Source organism: Coturnix japonica, chromosome 4 (assembly GCF_054131305.1).
Source record: "Coturnix japonica strain WE chromosome 4, WE-NBRP24, whole genome shotgun sequence".
Classification (NCBI taxonomy): domain Eukaryota; kingdom Metazoa; phylum Chordata; class Aves; order Galliformes; family Phasianidae; genus Coturnix; species Coturnix japonica.
In genome coordinates this window covers 19,411,606-19,429,378 of record NC_140666.1, presented here as the reverse complement: position 1 = coordinate 19,429,378, position 17,773 = coordinate 19,411,606, and the positions used below count along the sequence as shown (strand labels likewise).

General features: G+C 55.1%; 3 protein-coding genes and 1 non-coding gene across 17 annotated transcripts in view; 2 read left to right on the top strand and 2 right to left on the bottom strand.

Annotated features, from left to right (window-relative positions):
- The window catches only part of LOC107312810 (uncharacterized), a 49,894-nt gene extending 49,171 nt beyond the window's left edge, over window positions 1–723 (bottom strand). For 3 of the 5 annotated variants that reach the window (XR_014945665.1, XR_014945667.1, XR_001554629.3), the window contains exon 1: window positions 253–698. Coding sequence is in view for 2 of the 5 variants with exons in the window: in XM_085546162.1 (XP_085402288.1) it covers window positions 629–698 (70 nt within the window). In the remaining 3 variants the exon portion in view is untranslated. Of the gene's footprint in view, window positions 1–252 lie in introns of all 5 variants that reach the window. The other 2 variants (XM_085546162.1, XM_085546163.1) reach the window with 1 other exon arrangement.
- An 88-nt stretch (window positions 724–811) lies between these two features.
- TRNAE-UUC (transfer RNA glutamic acid (anticodon UUC)) lies at window positions 812–883 on the bottom strand. Its single transcript has one exon. It is a non-coding gene; the product is annotated as a tRNA-Glu (tRNA).
- Window positions 884–1,163: 280 nt separating this feature from the next.
- LOC107312807 (ras-related GTP-binding protein A) lies at window positions 1,164–11,103 on the top strand. Of its 7 annotated transcripts, XR_014945664.1 has the most exons (11): window positions 1,164–1,385; window positions 1,632–1,665; window positions 3,750–3,849; window positions 4,444–4,510; window positions 4,643–4,865; window positions 6,252–6,347; window positions 6,803–6,925; window positions 7,325–7,442; window positions 8,842–8,933; window positions 9,378–9,493; window positions 10,549–11,103. XR_014945664.1 is itself a non-coding variant. In XM_015860532.3 (10 exons), exons 2-10 carry the CDS (start codon window positions 1,639–1,641, stop codon window positions 10,644–10,646), a joined length of 942 nt encoding a protein of 313 aa, XP_015716018.1. In that variant the 5' UTR covers window positions 1,164–1,205; window positions 1,632–1,638; the 3' UTR covers window positions 10,647–11,103. The 7 variants fall into 7 exon arrangements, 6 of the variants coding, with proteins under 6 accessions (XP_015716018.1, XP_015716017.1, XP_085402286.1 ...); XM_015860532.3 differs by lacking the exon at window positions 7,325–7,442 and having other exon boundaries at window positions 1,164–1,205; XM_015860531.3 differs by lacking the exon at window positions 7,325–7,442.
- Window positions 11,104–12,157: 1,054 nt separating this feature from the next.
- On the top strand, window positions 12,158–17,372 carry KLF8 (KLF transcription factor 8). Of its 4 annotated transcripts, none has more exons than XM_085546156.1 (5): window positions 12,158–12,211; window positions 14,079–14,625; window positions 15,116–15,218; window positions 15,326–15,462; window positions 16,693–17,372. In XM_085546156.1, exons 1-5 carry the CDS (start codon window positions 12,188–12,190, stop codon window positions 16,872–16,874), a joined length of 993 nt encoding a protein of 330 aa, XP_085402282.1. In that variant the 5' UTR covers window positions 12,158–12,187; the 3' UTR covers window positions 16,875–17,372. The 4 variants fall into 4 exon arrangements, with proteins under 4 accessions (XP_085402282.1, XP_085402283.1, XP_085402284.1 ...); XM_085546157.1 differs by lacking the exon at window positions 12,158–12,211 and adding an exon at window positions 12,853–12,994; XM_085546158.1 differs by lacking the exon at window positions 12,158–12,211 and adding an exon at window positions 13,257–13,371.
- The last annotated feature ends 401 nt before the right edge of the window (window positions 17,373–17,773 follow it).

Sequence of the window (17,773 nt, the reverse complement as noted above, 5' to 3'; positions counted from 1 at the left end):
TCTAAGGCTTGTCACTTCTTAGATACTCATGGAAAACAGCATTTCAATAAAAGATTGTGTTACTTTTCTAGGGTAGAAAGCTAAAATGTCATTCACAGGAATCTTCCAAGAGCTTCTTGTGGGGCAAGAAAATACTGTATGGATCTTAACATGTGATCTTATGTTCCTTAATTCTTTTTGGAAGATTGGAAGCTGTTAGATACATTATTTCTTGTAATTCTACCTTCCAACTTCAAGCAATATTCCACGTACACACTTGCCTGGAGATGTATCTCAATTGGGAAACGCCATTCGAGCTTCAGTTCCTGAGGGGGAGCTGGCCGAGGCTGTGCGCATGCGCGGTCCCGTGCCGCCAGCAGAGGGCGCTGTGCAGCCGGGCATGAATGAGAGTAAAGCGCATGCGTGGTGTGGCGCCCTACGGTAACGTAGCGCTGCGCTGTGTGCCCGCCGTACGGTACGCTACATGCGTAGTACGGTACGCTACATGCGTGGTACCGTATGCAACGTGCGTAGTACGGTACGCTACATGCGCAGCGCTGTAAAGGCCCCGCCATGCAGGCTGTGCTTTCCGTTGCCATTGCTAAGCAGCAGTAACGCACAGAGCGGTGCCGTGCACACTCGCATACACTGATGCCGTACAGGGCTCCATCCCGCCGTGCTCGGTGCCGTGCCTCGGGGTGTCTCTGAGCGCTGCCCATGGCCGTCAACCTGTGGCACTGCTGGGCGGCCCCGGTCGCCAGGTTGGTCGGTCGGTTGGTTGGTTGCCGTGTGAGCAGCTCCAAAATGATGCGGGAGCAAAAAGTTCAAGTCCTTCCCATACCGGGAGTCGAACCCGGGCCGCCTGGGTGAAAACCAGGAATCCTAACCGCTAGACCATATGGGAGGCGCTGGTGAGACACCTCCCGGCTCGCCTCTAAGCTCACAGCCGCCATGTTCAGACTCGCACAGCGCTGTGCCGGGATGTACCGACCCCCGTCGGGCGGCTCAATAAACACCCGGCTCGGGATCCACTCGGTCACCCACACACCGTGCCCGGCGGCACCGCCCCCCCCCACACCGCTACCAGCAGCGCTGCCCTCACCCATCATGGCGGCCGCGGCCTCACGCTCCCGCCCCTTCCTTCCTAACGCCCGGTCACGTGATGTCGGAGGCGTGGTGGGAGCAGCGCTCACGTGACCGGTGGAGGCGGCCGAGCCCCGAGTCCCGTGAGCGCTGGGGGGGTCGGGCCGGAGCGGGCGGGACTCGAGCGGCGCCACGGGCCCACGGCAGGACGAGGCTTTGAGGCCTGCACCGGAGCTGCGGGCAGCACGGCGACCAGCCCCCGCGGCTCCTGCCGCCCGTGGGCAGCGCTGGACCGGCCTGCGAGGTGCACGGCGCCGATAGAGGTAGCGGGACCTGGGCTGTGTGGAGCCGTGTGTGCGGCTCTGTGCGCTGGGAGAGGCCGAGGCCCAGCGCTTATGGTGCTTATAGTGGGCGCGGGGCTGCAGGCCTAAGAGAGGAGCCGCCTCGCAGCCCGCAGCAGCGGCTGTCAGCGCCCGGCTGGGCCGTGGTGGGTGGGAGGTTCCTCTTTACGCGGCGCTGGGGGCCGGTAGGAGCGTGGGGCTGATGCCTGGTTGCTGTTGTCTCTGCAGGGAGGTGATGCCGAGCACAGCCATGAAGAAGAAGGTAAGCGGTTCCATTTCCCTTCCTTGGCTGTATTTGTTATCGTGGCTACGTGTTTTCATCTGTATCTCGGGGTGTGTTATGGCTGTCAGCTGCCTCCTGAGGCTCTTGTAGCGTATGCTGGAAAACAGCATCGAATTAGAGTTCGTTTGCTGGCAGCACAACTGCACGTCCCCAGTAACAGCTACGTGAGTATATTTGGTAGGTGTTGTGCAAACTCTCTGCTGACTGTGGGCTTCCTGCAGTGTCAGGAAGTGCCCCAACCTGCTCTGCCAGCCTGGGGAAAGAGAAGAAAAGAATGACCCGGGTTGGAAGGGACCTCAAGGATCATGTAGTTACAACCCCCCTGCCTGGCAGGGCCACCAAACATACACCTTTACTAGATCAGGTTGCCCAGGGCCCTGTCCAACCTGGTGTTGAACACCTCCAAGGACGGGGCATCCACAACCTCCCTGGGCAGCCTGTTCCAGGGCCTAACCACTCTCCTAGTGAAGAACTTCCCCCTAACATCCAACCTAAATCTTCCCTCTTTTAACTTTTAAACCATTTTCCCTAGTCCTGCTATTGTCAGCAGGGAGACCCTCTGGGTATTGCACAACTTGCTGTGGGCAGCTCGTCACTGCTCTGAGGGCTTGTGGCAGGGAGAGGCCAAACACGGGGTGAGACAGCAGCACTGTGCCTTGTGTGTCCCAGCAGTGAGTGAATTCAGGTTAGTTCAGGCAGTGATGTGAGGGACGCTCAGCTCTCGTGCTGTGTTGGGTGAGGATTGTGTTTCTTCTCTGGCCCTGCATGCTGGTGTCTGACCTCCCCGAAAGGCCACTGTAGCCCGATGCTTGGGGGTTAGGTTCCCTTGTAGGTTGGCTTGCGCTGCATCTTGGAGCCACGCTGAATTGCTGAAGCTGATGTGAAGTAGGAGATGCTGCTGTTCTTTTCGTGTGCTGCATGGAGGTTCCTGGAGCCTGGCTTCAGCTGGGCTGCTGGGGGTAACCTGAGTGGCCAACTGCTTTGAGGAAAGCCTTTGTCACAAAGCCATCAGGGCTCTTCCTAGCAAAGTGGGGGACTCTGATAAATGTCCTGACTGCATGGTCAGCTCCTTATGGAAGGGGCCTTTGCCTCTGCTGTGAGGCTGCAGTTGCTCCCAGAAGAGCCCCTCGTGCTACAGGGTGCTGCTGCCCATGTTACTCTGAGGCACTTGCAGTAGGATCAGGACTGAGCGAGCTCCTTCCCAGCCACCCCTTGGTGCTGGGGTAATGCACCAGTGCTGGTTGTACTCTCGTTCAGCTGATCCTTGACGATAGATTTTCAGAGCTGTTGCCAAAGGCTGGATTTGACTTTGTAACTGGAACTTGTTTCACAGCTGTTTTGGTGAGCAACTCCGTGTTGGCTGCCACCAGTTTTGCATTTATTTTTAGATCACGATGTCGAGTCCTGCCCTGTGTGATCGTTTCCCCCTCTTGGCTACTCTGCCATCCCATAGTTTTCTGCTGCCAAAGGTGCTGCTTCTCTTTTGGCCTGAGGATCCGCAGACTAGATTCTGGGATGGAGACTGTTTTCCCTGCATGGCAGTTTGATGTACCTGAGCTGGGCTGTCCCATATGCTTTTAGCTTTCTTCTAGGGGTCTGACACCTGAAACTCAACATGGAACTTGTATTTCACTGCTTCTATCAGGAGAGAGAAACTAAGCTGTGTTATGAAAAAGGAAAGAGCAAGATTAGGAAAGAAGTAATGAGTGGAGAATGCCAGTGCTGAGCAGGCAAGTGATTGCTTTCAGCGTGGTTTTAATGGCTTGAGATGAAACTGGTCCTTTGCTCTCACTGAAAGGAGTGAAGGGCAGCGATTCCTGAGAGAGCAAAATAGAAGGTTGGTAGGATGGTGCTGAGAATGCAAACAATGGGAAGGATTTTAGGATGTGAAGCGAGGAGGTAATGCCATCTGCATCCTGCTTTCCTGGGTATAGTTCTTTACTGATGCCACTTCAGTCTGTAGTACCAGAGTCCCGTCAGTAGGTTTTCTACTGCTACAAGACGGGAGCCATGGAGGAGGCAGTGCTCTGTGGGAACTAATTCTGTGTTTCTCATCCCTGCAGGTGTTGCTGATGGGTAAAAGCGGGTCTGGGAAGACCAGCATGAGGTCCATTATCTTTGCAAACTACATTGCCAGAGACACACGACGCCTGGGTGCCACAAGTAAGGCTTTATTTTTGTGTGAGCTGGGAATTCTCAGGGCTCTGGTGCTGTACACATGGAGGGGTGAGGCTGTTCCTCCCACTGGCCTTACCTTGACTTTCCCCTCACAGGAGCAGGGGGTGCCTGCAGATCATCACCTTGCTCAGCGGTTCAGCTGATGTCGGGTGGAGGCTGAAGTGAAAGAGAAAGGAATGCTGTATCCAATCTTGCTGCTTTGTGGTTGGACTTTCATGCTTCCTTTTTTTGATCAGTTGGCAGCCTTTGCTCCACACGTGTTATTGGAGAAGTGCTCAGAGCCTTCTTGTGGTCCCTTTTTGGTGCTGACACCACTGCTGTGAGCCCAGCTGGACGCACAGTGATCTTAGCACATGCTGTGCTTCTCAGGAGAGCAGCCTCCTGGTCAGCAAGCAGGAAGGTTTGCATTACTTGGGCAGCTGCATTTATCTGTAACATCTATTTACACACAGCCATGCTGTTTAAATGGAGTGTTACAAGCTGTGGGCTGTATTGCAGGGGGTGGCTTTGTGGCTGCCTGAGGAGGCTCTGAGCTGGGTGTGTGGCACAGCTGGTAATCTCCATGTTGTCTCTTTTCAGTTGATGTGGAGCACTCCCATGTTAGATTTCTAGGAAACCTGGTATTGAACCTCTGGGACTGTGGAGGGTAGGTACTTTAAATTCATTTTTGCTTTTGAAACTGTTGTGGGTTAACTCTATTCAATAAGATTGGGGATGTAGCAAGAGCCTGGTTGCTCTAATGGGAGTCTCCTTGTTCTGTTCCTCTGCTCCTCCTCAGACAGGACACCTTTATGGAGAACTACTTCACCAGTCAACGGGACAACATCTTCCGCAACGTAGAAGTCCTCATCTATGTCTTTGACGTAGAAAGCCGTGAGCTGGAGAAGGACATGCACTACTACCAGTCATGTTTGGAGGCAATTCTTCAGAACTCTCCCGATGCCAAGATCTTTTGCCTAGTGCACAAGATGGACTTAGTGCAGGAGGATCAGCGGGACTTGGTGAGAAGCTGATAGTTGCCATAGAAATGCTTTCAAGTAGAGCATCTTTTGACTCTGCTGAAGCAGTGCTGGTTCAGACACGGTCCTATCAGCGCTGTTCCTGGAAGGGCTTCTCGGATGTTGAGAGCTGTCCAAGCCCTTTTCTGCCTTTCCAGACTTCATGGTAGTGCTATCTCTTGCATGTAGTCGAGCGGAGAAGAGACCTGGAAAATTCATCTCTTAAGCTTTTTCTTTTATAGCATCAATTGTAATGCTTGTACCGGACCTTGGCTCCAGAGGGTAGGGAAGGAAGGTAAAACTGACAGAAATCTGGTGAACTTGAACACTCCTCTGACCATTTGGGTGACTGAGGGTTGTGGTGATGGCAAATGATGTTTTCTTTGTAGCTCTCATTTTCTGTCTCACGTAATCACTGTTCTAAAGTGTAACAGAAACATGGGTTGAAACTTTCCTGGTTAACTAGAAAGAGGTTTTTATCAGTTGGTGCTTCTGCTTCTCCTTCCTGCCACAAGGTGCTCAATGAGGCCCATTTGCCCAGTGGTCACTTCTTGGTTTAACACTTAGGTGTTCCCAGAGGCACCCTGCTCCTTGACATGGAGCAAACTTGGAGGCCCCTTTAGGCTGTAGTATAAAGTCACATTAAATGCTCTGGTTCCTGGTGAACATGTGCCTGGGCAGCAACAAAGGTGGATTCACAAGGTCCCACAGCTGCAGCCACTCCCTGACCTTTCTGCAGAGACAGACTTATTCCACACAGCATTTTGGCTCCAGATGGCTTTTTCTCTGTCAGTGATGGATCTCGTTTCCTAGTTCTGCCCTCCATCTCAGTGCAAAAATAGCTCAATGAGCTTCTTCATAGGGTTGATTCAGGGACTTTTACCTCACTTCCATTTCTTTCCTACAAACTGAATGGAGGCTCTTACAATCTTTGCGGTGCTGTTTTGTCTGTCTGGATTTATATAGTTGTGCAAGTTCAAGTGAGGCCTTAAAGCATAGAGTAGACAGGCAGAAGAGGGGCCTTACTTTGAGTATATTTTTAGTGCATATCATTGTATGCCCATTAAAGCTGTTTTAAAGTATCTGCTATTCATAAGAACATGCAAAAAAACTCTTGAACTGGGCCAAATCACTGTCCCTGTAAATTGTTGTTAAACCTTTGGTGTCTCGGGCCCTCCTGCTGTGTAACAGCCAAGGTCTGCTTGTCCCTGCTATCTTAGTGGAAGGGGTTTCTGACAGGCTGTCCAAGCCAGCAAGCTCTGCTGCTTTCTTTTCTCCAGTGCTGTGTGTGCTTGAGTATTGTTTGACGTGTGTGCTAGTAATGCAATGCAGTAACCACACCAAAGGCCAAAATATTTACACTCAACTGCTAATCATTTTACTTCACAGATTTTTAAAGAGCGTGAGGAAGACTTGAGGCGCCTTTCCCGTCCTTTGGAATGTGCTTGTTTTAGAACTTCCATCTGGGATGAAACACTTTACAAGGTTTGTAGGCTGTCCCCACTGTATCTGGCCTTACCCCCCTCTCACTTGTAAACAAGAGCATGAGGAGGGTGAGTGGTTAATTGCTGACTGGCCCTTGTTAGGCCTACAGTGACTCCTTCTGCAGGTTAACCATTATAAATGGCATCAAAACATTTTGGGTTTAATTAAGAATAAATAAATAAAAGCCCGCCATGTGTTGTTCTCACAGCATTCTTTTAACACTGCTTAAATGCTTTGCCTAGCTACTCTGTGGCTATTGAAGAGTTCACTCAGGAAAACAGATACCACTGGTAGCCCTCAGCATAGCAGACTGATGCACAATGGAGTGGGAGAAGTGCTTCTGTCTTGTCTGGGCTATGAGTGCTCACAACTGCAAATGGTTTTTGAGCGCGCCTTGTATTGTGTGGGCCTGAGGCAGAAATGATAATGCAGTCCTTGTCTTTCTTTGTTGACAGGCTTGGTCCAGTATAGTCTATCAGCTGATCCCCAATGTCCAGCAGCTGGAGATGAACCTGAGGAACTTTGCTCAGATCATTGAAGCAGATGAAGTGCTTCTGTTTGAGAGAGCCACTTTCCTGGTGAATACAGCTGTGCTGCCCTTTGTGTATCTCTGCCCAGCCTGGGACAGAGTGTCCTGGAAGGAAAGTGCTGTTGTGACAGTTGCCCTAAGAGAAATGCCAGCACCAGATGGTAGAACTCTTCAGTCCAGGCTTTGTGATATTGAAAGTAGCTGACATGACTTGGTGGCTCATGTGACCTTCCCAAAATTTCCACATCTGGCTGTTGAGTTCAGGATTTAATTGCTATTTCCCTCTTCCAGGCTCTGAGAGGGTTTCATATCCCCATTCTCTTGTCGGTCATGGGGGTTCTTAAGAGAATTCCTTTCTGCACAGGGCAAGAGCCTTCTTTAGCTTGAAAAAGTCCTTTCGGTTCCTCCTAGACTGGCTTTTTAACTCCTAATTCCTTTTTTTATCAAGTGCCTGATGCTCTACAAACCTGGAGTATGGATAGAGGATCACAAGCAATTGGGTTGCTGTGGGTTTTGAAGTTACCATCTGTGCGGTAACTGTGCTTCTAACCTGTTGTGTCCAGAAGGTAAAACGTGTTGGTTAAAACCACCATTGCAGCTTGTCTTTCCATACTCTTAGTTTCTAGATTGGTCTCTGGGCTTTATGACAGCGCATGTTGCAGACCTGAAGAAATTGCTTTTCAAGTCTGAGTGCTTTTCTTGCCAAACAAAGACTTGATTTTGAAGTTACGGTGCTGTTTCTTTTCACTTATACTGTCAGAAGTAAACACCTCCTGACAAGTTCTGCTTTTTGACCTTCAGGAGATGATAAACAGTTCCACCTTGGTGATACGAAGCTGTATTTATATGCACTCAAAAAAAAAAAAAAAAAGCTTTTTATTTACTGAAAAACGATTTTTGGAGCAAAGAATTCTGTACTGATTTCTCAGTGTAATGGTGGCTTTTAAAGACTTTTCAAACAAAAACCCATCCCACGTTAATTTCTGAAATCCCATTAAATATGGTTCCATGGGTAGAAAACTGAGCTTCACACCTTTGTGCAGGAGTATGTGATGCTTTCAGTAGCAGCTGGTTTAATCATTTGTTCAAGTATAAAGCACATGGTGTAGTGTTGTTGAAATTATGCTCCTTTGGAGGCTTCTGTGGGAATGAAGATGGAACAACTTGAATGTATGCGACCCCTCTTAATGCTGCAGCTTCCCTCCTCGGCCTGTTGGCTGGCTTGGCCAGAGAGGAAAGGTCTGTAGGTTGCCAGCCACGTGGAAGCAGTGGGAGTGAGGTAGGCATGGATCATCTTGTGAGGACTCCTGAAAACATGATCCTTTCCAACTCTGCAGCCTGGCACTAAGGTCTGCACCTCACTGCAGGATTTCTGTGTGGGAGGAGAAGGAGGGAAGCACATCTGAGCACAAGCAACTTAGCACAACCTTAGTGTGACTCAGGTAATTGATGGAGGGAGAGCTCCCTAGGAAACAGCTCCCTTTGTTCCACTTGTCTGAGTTGGAGAAGAACAGTGTGCTTTGCTTTCAGAGCAGTGCTGGGCATTCCATGTGTTGCAGAGCAGCACGCTTCTCAGGTTTGTTCTGTGAAGGTCTGCAGCATTATAGATGCAGGTAAACTGTTCCAGCATTTGTCAAAGGGGTTTATGGTCTTGTGTTTCCCCACCTTGCACCTTCTTGTTCTTTGAATCAAGAAATAAATGGCTGCTAAGTTGGAGTACTCAGACCCCACATGAACAAGAATGCTTCTTACATATCTTATTTACATCTGCACCTGTTAAAGGCTTCCTAGGATTTATGACTGCATCCTTCTTCACCACCAAAGCACTGCTTGTATTGCTGCAAATGGTTTCCAAAGGCAAAGGGGATCCCTGAGCTGGGCACCACCAGTTTCTTGTAACTGCTGATGAATGTGAGAAAGCTGTACTGGAGTCAGTAACTAACTGCACTTTTTTCTGCCTTTCAGGTCATTTCTCACTATCAATGCAAAGAACAGCGGGATATCCACAGATTTGAGAAAATCAGCAACATTATTAAACAATTCAAACTAAGCTGCAGGTGAGCTGGAGGGAGAGATACCTGGGCAGGTGTTTCGGTTTCATGCTGATGCAAGGAATCTCTCCAAATAAATACTAGTTCTGTGCCCCCTCGGCAGTCTGAGGATTCACATTAGCTGCTAGAAAACACCATGTTTCAATATGTCAGAGCTTGTTTTCTTTCCTAATTTCCTCCTTTGGTGATTGTTGAAAGAGGTTTTTTCTGAAACAGCTGTTTTCTTCTGGGCCTTTATCTCCTGCGCAGGGCAGGGACATTGCAGGACTGATATGGTAAACTCACACTCGTATGGGAAGAGAGGGAGCTTACAAGCATTAGCTGTCAGTATTTTGAATTGAAAGGTAGAAAGCTTACTTCAGAGTAGCTTGTCTTTTAAATATGGGGAAGATCTGCCTGAGCACTCGTACAGTAACAGTGCATTTACTCTTTCTTTTTTCCTTTCCTTAGTAAGCTGGCGGCTTCTTTCCAAAGCATGGAGGTCAGGAACTCTAACTTTGCTGCTTTCATTGACATCTTCACATCAAATACATACGTGATGGTGGTGATGTCAGACCCTTCAATACGTAAGTTGGAGCAAAGATGAGCTTCTGGCCTGCTTTTATTCACAGAGAAGGTGGTTAGAATGTGACTTTGCAGGGAGAGATGTGCGCCTTTGAGGGCTGAGCTATTTGTTGCTGTCCAATGGAGATCTGTAGGAACAGTGAGGAACCACTATAACAGATGTGACCTGATTTGATAGGTCGTCTCTAATAACCTATTTTGGGCTGCTTTGATCTGGCAGCCACAGAGATTGTTTGAAAAGGAAGCAGAGGTGGATGGTGTTTGTGTATGTGCGTGTGTTTTTTGCTCTTGCTGCCTGAAGTGTCCTGGAGGCCAAGGGCTCTAATTATAGCAGCATCTGTTTATCTGAAGAACTTGGAGGCACCGGTGCCAGAGGCACATTGGAATACTTAGTTGTTTTCACAACTGTAGATGAAGCTGTTAAAAATGGGAGGTGCTTAAGGCCTGCCCACTGTCCTGGACAGCTGTGTGACTTACAGCTGTTGTTCTGGAAGAGGACAGGAAGATTGTTTTACTGGATTAGGGAAAACCTGTGTGAACTCTGCAACCCTGAGTGAGCTATTGAGTTGTGACGTTGCTGTGCTTGAGCAGCAAATGAAAAGATGAGTGACTTCTATGTTGCCTTGCGAGCAGAATAAATAGGTGTAGTTTGCTCTGCGATAAGCAGGCAGCCCACACCTCCCAGCATTGCTTTTGTACAGCTGGGGAGCAGGTTGATCCCTGAGCTTGTTTGCTGGGATGCTGGTGCTCTTTTGAGCTTTGCTCCCCTTAGGGAAGATCGGCTTTCACACTGTATCACTTCCCCAAATCCAAGTGAAATCTAGTACTGGCCACTGCAGGTAGAAGCTGTAGAGCACCTGGCCCCCTGCTGAGCATTCTGTGATCACTGAGGAGTTCAGAAGCAAGAACTGAGGCTACCAAGGGATTTGGGTTCAGTTTTGCTGATAGGAACTGAAATACCCGCTGTCCTCAGGCAGCTTTCGGGCAGCGCTTCTGAGGGTTTATTTGCTCACATCCTTTCTGTTTTTCTCCCCTCCCGTCCCTTCTCCATCTTAAGCTTCTGCAGCTACGCTGATCAACATCCGCAATGCCAGAAAACACTTCGAGAAGCTGGAGAGAGTGGATGGACCAAAGCACAGCCTGCTTATGCGCTGAACATCGGCCAACGCACGTGGCCTTTGGCAGGAGAAGAAGCGGATTGGAACTACCTTGTTTTGGTTTTTTGGTTTTGTTTTGTTTTTTCTTTAGGAGAATCTAACAACGTGGATGTTATTTGTGGGCTTTGAAATGAGTGTGCTGCTTACCACCGCAATCTTTAGCGTTTCTCCTCTTAACGTTGGACACTATCACATGGATGATGTCTGGACACACTGCGGACCTTCAAAAGAGACTCCTGGCATTTGTGGGGTTGGGAAGAAGTAAGGACAGGTGATGTGCACGTGGTCTCATGCTCCTGGATGTTTGCTCCCGGGTGATGGTACAGATCACAGGGCTGAAGTATTTCCTATTTTATTGGTAGGTTGCTAGAATACATTTATAAATTTCTCCTTGTCTTCAGTCATGAAAATAAATTTTTTGCTACCAGGGATTTCAGATCCTGGAGCTTTGGAAAGTGGGTTTTCTTTCTGCTGAAACCCAGGGCAGCTTTGGCGAGCAGATGTGTAACAGCTGCATTTCTCCTTTCACATTGTTCTGGGGGGCACTGACTGAAGACGGTTCCAGAGTTGCATTTGAGATGTTCTTCTTTCCACGCCGAGGCAAGATTTGCAGGTGAAGCAGTCAGGATGGTATTGGCCTCTCAATGCTTAATGGGGTGATTGAAGGGTAATGATAAAGAGGAACCAAAGGCCATATAGCATCCTGGTGTCCCTGGTCTCCCTGCTGGGGATGATATGGGTACACAGGACCTGAAGGATGTGGCAGCTCTGGCCTGTGTATGTGTGAGCTGTATTAGCTGTGTTTGTGACGAGGCAGTTGGGCAGTGTCTGGCATTGGTATGTCTTGACATTGCGTCCACTTTAACTGAGTTTTTACGTGTGGTTCCTACTGAGAGCTGCAGTGCTGGATCCCAACACCTTCTGCTCAGTACTTTCTCCTACCAGGCAGCTGCTCTGCAATGGATGAGGCCAGAGATGGAGGGAAACGCTGCCTTATTTCCATGGTTACAAACCAAGCTGAGTTATCTGGTGTGTGCGAGCAGACTGGGAGGTGCTGTGGGGTTTCAATGCAGGATAAAGCTCTGCTCTTGGTCAGCTCCTAGAGCTCCATCCTTTGGGGCCTGTCTATTGAAACAGCCAACGTTCCATCTCATGGCTGTGCAGTAACTTGGTCACATCCCCAAAAAGCAGGGGCTGCTGTGTGCTCTTTGCTACCTGCAAGCACCGCTATTGGGGTGGGTGGGGGGTGTGTAGGGGTGAGGCCGCCCCCTCCCCCCATTATGGGGTACCCCTCTCCCTTGGGGTGGGGGGTCCATCCCCGACCCCCGCACCCGTTCCCAGGGTAACGCGTTGTAGCGTGTCGCCGCCCATTGGCTGCGGTGCCGCTGATGTCACGTTTGGGGGCGCCCCGGTGCCGGGGGCTGGGTTGGGGTGGGGGCGTGGGCGTGTCTCGGCTCGGTCCCTCCCCTCCCCGCCCGTGGGCGCGGCTCGGCCCCACCCGGCCCGCCCGGCCCCGCCCGTGTCCCGTGCAGCGCGGCGATGCACTGCGAGGAGCGCGGCAAAGTGAGTAAGGCCGGGACGGAGGGAGGGGGGCGGCAGGACACCTCCATCTTAACGCCGCTTCTTAAAGGGGCAGCTCGTGCCCCGCGGGCAGCGCTCGGCCCGGCTCCGCTCCGCCCCGCCCGGAGCTGCTGCTGCTCGGTGCCTTGTCGGGGGCGGATCCGGGCGTGCGGTGGGGGCCATTTTGTGAGCTGGGGGGGGGGGGGGTTTGCGGTTTTGAGCGGTGGGTGCGGGGAAGGCCCCGCTGTGTCCGCGGCGGCGCCTTTAAGAGCGATCCCGCTGCGGGGAGCGCGCCGGGAAGGTCACAGCGGGGGAGAGCGGGGCGGGGGGCGGGGGGAAGAGAGAGACGGCGCCGGGAGCGCGCCCCGCCCCGCCTCACCCCCCCACGCCCTTTGCTCTTAAAGGGCCATACCCGCAGGGAGAGCTCGGAGGGGCGGGCGGGACCCCCTCCTCCTCCACCTATAGCACCTATAGCTCTGCCTTCCCCCCCCCTTCACCCGGTTCCCTCCCGACCTCCGGCACGGCGGGCAGGCGGGGCGGAAATTCCTGGGGGGGGCGTGGCCGGGACACCCTCCCCCGGGGCGCTTCGGGCCCCCCCCATCCCCCCCGGCACGGCTGTTATGGGGGGGGGTTGGGGGGCAGCAGCCAAAACGACATGGGGAGGGATGATTCCCCCCCCCCAAGTGCTCCGCTGGGGTCGCACGGCAGCGTGGATCCCCTCCCTCGTGCCTTTTGGGCGGGAATGTATGGATGCTATAGGAGTGCTATAGGAGCCCGTCCCTATAGGTGAGGCTGAGCCCCCCCCCCCTCTTCTCCCACCGTAGGACCCCGCGGTCCCGTTGTATTTCCCCTCCCGTTCCCGAGGTGGGTCCATCTGCAGCGGGTCCCTCCGAACCCGCCTCGCCGCGCCCCGACCCGGTTCGGGGTCGGTGTCCGCCGAGTCCGGACCCTCGGGAGGGGTCTGACGCCCCTTCGTGCCATCCCGTGGCCGTGGGCTCCGTGAGCGCTCCCAGCTCCGGGGGTCGTTGTCCGTGTCCCACCCACCCCCAAAGGAGCTGGGCGGCTCCGCGTGTGCGGGGCGTGTGCGGACCGGGCGTGCCCGGGCGGGGACACGCGTGGGTGTGTGTGTGCGGGGCCGTGGGCCGCTGTGCGCCCGCAGCGAGGTTCGTACTGGGGTCGGCCGGCCGGGCTGGGGTCGTACAACCGCGGCGGTGCCGGCGTTCGGGGGTCGAGCGCCCGTTGGGGCGGTTGCAGGGGGCGGCTCCGTGCGGTGCCCTCGGGGCCGGGCTGTGCCCGCAGCCCCTCCCTGCCGCTCGCCAGCCGCGGCCGGGCCCTTTTAAGGAGCTCCACCCCGGGCCGAGCCAGGGTGGAGCTGTGAGGCTGTTCGCACCTCTCGGCCGGCACGGCACGGAGCGGCACGGAGCGGCACGGGCCGGGAGCATGATCCTGCCCGCAGAGGGGATGAGCGCCGCGCGTTCGCGGAGGAGCCCCCCCCGCGGAGCTTGGCGGGTGAGCGGCCCCTTTAAGAGGAAGGGGTGTGTGCGGTGGGGGGGGGTTGGGAGGGTCGGCTGAGGGCAGCGCGGCCCCTTTAAGGCGCGGGGGAGGGGAGCGGGGTGGGGTGGTGGGTGTCGGCCCCTCCCCGGCCCCCGCCCCCCTGCGGCCCCGCCCCTCCATCACAAAGGCGCGTGGGGGCAGCGGTTGGAACAGGTGCGGGGTGCCGGTTCCCCCCCTCCCCCAGCAGTGGGTATGGTGAGCAGCGAGTGGTCAGTCCATGGCCGCGTTAATTAACGAGCGAGCGGGGGGGCGTCTGGGTGCAGAGTGCTCTGACACCCCCCTGACACCCCCCCCCCCCTTCTTTCCCATCCCCCAGTTTTGGCAGGCGGGCGGCTCGGGGCGGAGCAAAGCGGCCCCCAGGATGAGCTCGTCCTCGCTGCTGGCCGAGGCGCCGCTGGAGCCCCCCGTGCTGCTGAGCGACATCAAGACGGAGCCCCCCGAGGAGCTGCTGGCGTCTGACTGCAGCCAGCCGCAGGCCGAGCCCGTCGACCTCTCCCTCAACAAGTCCAAGCCCCCCCCGCCGCCACCGCCCCCTGTGCAGTCCTCGCCCCTCCTGGTGGCCCCCCCGGTCCCCGCGCCCACCATCTCCATCGCCTCCTCGGGGCTCGGCACCACCTCGGCCATCCCGGCCGTGCTGTCGCCCGGCTCCATCCTGGCGTCGTCGCAGGGCAGCGGCGGGCAGCAGATCCTGCACGTCATACACACCATCCCCTCCGTCAACCTGCCCAGCAAGATGGGCAACCTGCAGACCATCCCCGTGGTCGTGCAGTCGCTGCCCGTCGTCTACACCACCGTGCCGACCGACGGCGTCACCGCCATCACCGTCCCGCTCATCGGGGGCGACGGCAAGAACACCGGCTCCGGTAAGGGGCTGCTCGAGGTGTTTGGGACCCCTTCTTGTTCTGTGGGCCTGGCAGGAGGCTGACGGTGTGGTCCTGACACAGTCCCCGTCCAGGACCTATGGAGGGAACCCACTTAACCACCAAGGTCTCCCCATGCCCACCAATGGGCATGGGACAGAAGCCCATAGGGAGCCCGGCCCTGGCCATCTGCCTGTGCTGAGCAGGGGACAGGGCGGTGCTGCTGGCTGCCTGCCTGCCCGGCCCGCCCGGCTCCGCTTTCAGTCCCCACTGTGTCCCCATTCCCCGAGGGTGGGGTGCCCTGGATGTTCCCTGCTTTGGGAAGGAAGCTGTGTCCTCAAGCCACATCCCCCCCGTAGCCCTATGGCAAACCCCCATGGCATGGGGTCACCTGTCTGCCCCACATCGATGTGGGTTGTGTGGGGTGTCTGTCCCCCTGCTTTGCTCCCCCCCCATCCCTCCTCGCTCCTGAATATCTTTCCCATCCCCCTAGTGAAAATGGACCCTGGTGCCATGTACCCCATGGACATGCCGAGTGACAGCGAGGACAGCGCCTCGGAGAGTGGCCCTGCGCCCTTCCAGGACCTGCAGCGAGAGTGAGTGCGCCCTCAGGTCCCATCCCGACCCCAAGGCAGATAGCCGATATAGTGGGGCTATGGGGGGCCGCCATTCACACCCATCCATCCCTCCCTGCCTTCCCCAGGTCCGCCACGCCGCGCCTGCCCCGCTCCGACTCCCCGGACCTAAAGAAGCGACGGATCCACCAGTGTGACTTTGAGGGCTGTAACAAGGTGTACACCAAGAGCTCGCACCTCAAGGCCCACCGGCGGATACACACGGGTACGGATCGGGGCGGGGGGGGGTTGCGTTACCAGGGCGCTGTGCCCTATTGAGGCCGGGAGGGGTCGGGGCGTGGAGGGGCGCGGTGCCGTTACGCCCCGTGCTGCCGCTCCGGCCGGGTACCGTAGTGCACCTAATATACACACACAGCGGGGTCCGGTACCGTAGCGATCCTAATGCATTCAGCCACGCGAGGGCACTGCTGGTCGGGGAACGAGTGACAGCCCGACGGACCTGCCGGGCTCGAAAAGCCCGTGGGAATCTGAGGAGGTTGAACGAGGCCAAGGGCTGCGTTTTGTGTCGGGATCGGGTGATCAGTGAGACCTCATTGCAGCCTTACCGTACACGAAGGGTGATTGTAAGCAACTTTCTGTGTGGTCTGATAGTGATAGAACAAAGGGAAACTGTTCTAAATGAAAAGAGAGGGGATTTAGTTGAGATATGAGGTGGTAGTTCTGCACTCAGAGGGTGGTGAGGCCCCAGCACTGCTGCCCAGAGAGCTGGGGGTGCCCCATCCTTGGGGGTGCTCAAGGCCAGGTGGGATGAGTTAAAAGAGGGAAGATTTAGGTTGGATGTCAGGGGGAAGTTCTTCACTAGGAGAGTGGTTAGGCCCTGGAACAGGCTGCCCAGGGAGGTTGTGGATGCCCCGTCCTTGGAGGTGTTCAAGGCCAGGTTGGATGGGGCCCTGGGCAACCTGATCTAGTAAAGGTGTATGTTTGGTGGCCCTGCCAGGCAGGGGGGTTGGAACTACATGATCCTTGAGGTCCCTTCCAACCCGGGTCATTCTGTGATTCTGTGAATGGGGCCCTGGGCAGCCTGAGAGCAGTAACCAGCCCACGGCAGCACTTGGGACCCAATGGGCCTAAGGTTCTTTCCAGCTTAGCCACTCTGTGATGATGGTGCAGCTAACTAGGCTACAGTACAGCTGCTTTAGGGGTGTTTGTTAGTATGGTGCGGTTAATAGACAGCCACACGTGACACGCAGCCGCTGCGTTAAGGGGTGTTCCCATAGCGCACGCCTATACTGGGAAACCATGGCTTTAGGGGCGTTACCGTATTGCACCTAGTGCTCACCCGCACCGCTTTACGTGCATTACCGTATTGCACCTAACGCGCTCCCCTGCAGCACGGCGTCCAGCCGGTGGCGCCCGCGGCCCGTGTTAACCCCGGTGGAGGGGCGGAGGGTGGTGGCTGTTTGGGTTTCGGTGCTGACCCCCCCTCTTCCCGCAGGCGAGAAGCCCTACAAGTGCACCTGGGAGGGCTGCACCTGGAAGTTCGCCCGCTCCGATGAGCTGACCCGGCATTTCCGCAAGCACACGGGCATCAAACCCTTCCGCTGCTCGGACTGCGACCGCAGCTTCTCCCGCTCCGATCACCTTGCCCTGCACCGCCGGCGGCACATCATGATGTGAGGAGCACGGCACGGGGAGCGGGGACACGGAGGCGACCCCTTGCTCCCTGGGTGCAGCTGAAGGACTGCGGGGCTGGCGGCGAGCGAGACTTGCAACGCTGCTGGACGGTCTCCGGAACGTGTGCTCTACTTCGGGGCTTCTCCTCCCCATTGGGAACACTTGGAGGATCTTCTCGCCCCGGCCTCGCCCTCCCACGGGCAGTGAGGACACAGCCGAGGTGGGGAGGCGACCAGCCTCGTGCCCGCCTCCTTCCCAGCCCGATTGCGTCGAGGAACGGGGGAGAAAGGAAACAGCAAAAGGGGGAGGACGGAATGAACCCTGAGCCAGCACCGCCGCCGGGAAAAGGGAAACTCTGCGGAACGTGGAACTGTGATTTTATGGAGTTCTAAGGGGTAGGGGGGGGGCATGGGGGGGCTTTCAGTTTTCGGAGACTATGGGACAGTTGAACCATTTATAAGTTAAAAAGGCATCAGCCTCCCTACGGACTGTGGCCAAGCACTTTTCTTTGTGATTGTAATTGTTTTTTTGTGGGGTTATTCCAGCTCCTGCCCTTGGGATGGCAGCACGGGGGCTGTGGGGAGGGGGTGGGTGGGGGGATCGGGACCCTCAGGGCCGCTTGGAGGGAGGAGCTTCATAAAGCTGCTCTGTAGCTTTGGGAGGAGGCAGAGCCCTTCAGCTATGGGTCTCTTGGCGGCTTTTCCTCTCTCCGTGTGTCTGGGTGACCCCATCACATTCCCTGTCCCCATCTGATCTGAACGCTTGGTGGTGGGGGACCCATGCAGCCCGGGGTCAGGGGCTGAGGATGGTCCTTTTGGGCCAGCACCACTGATGGTCTGTCCTGCAAATCAGCCCCAGGACAGGTGGGAGGTGGTGGTGGGGTTTAAAACTCCTGAGCTGTG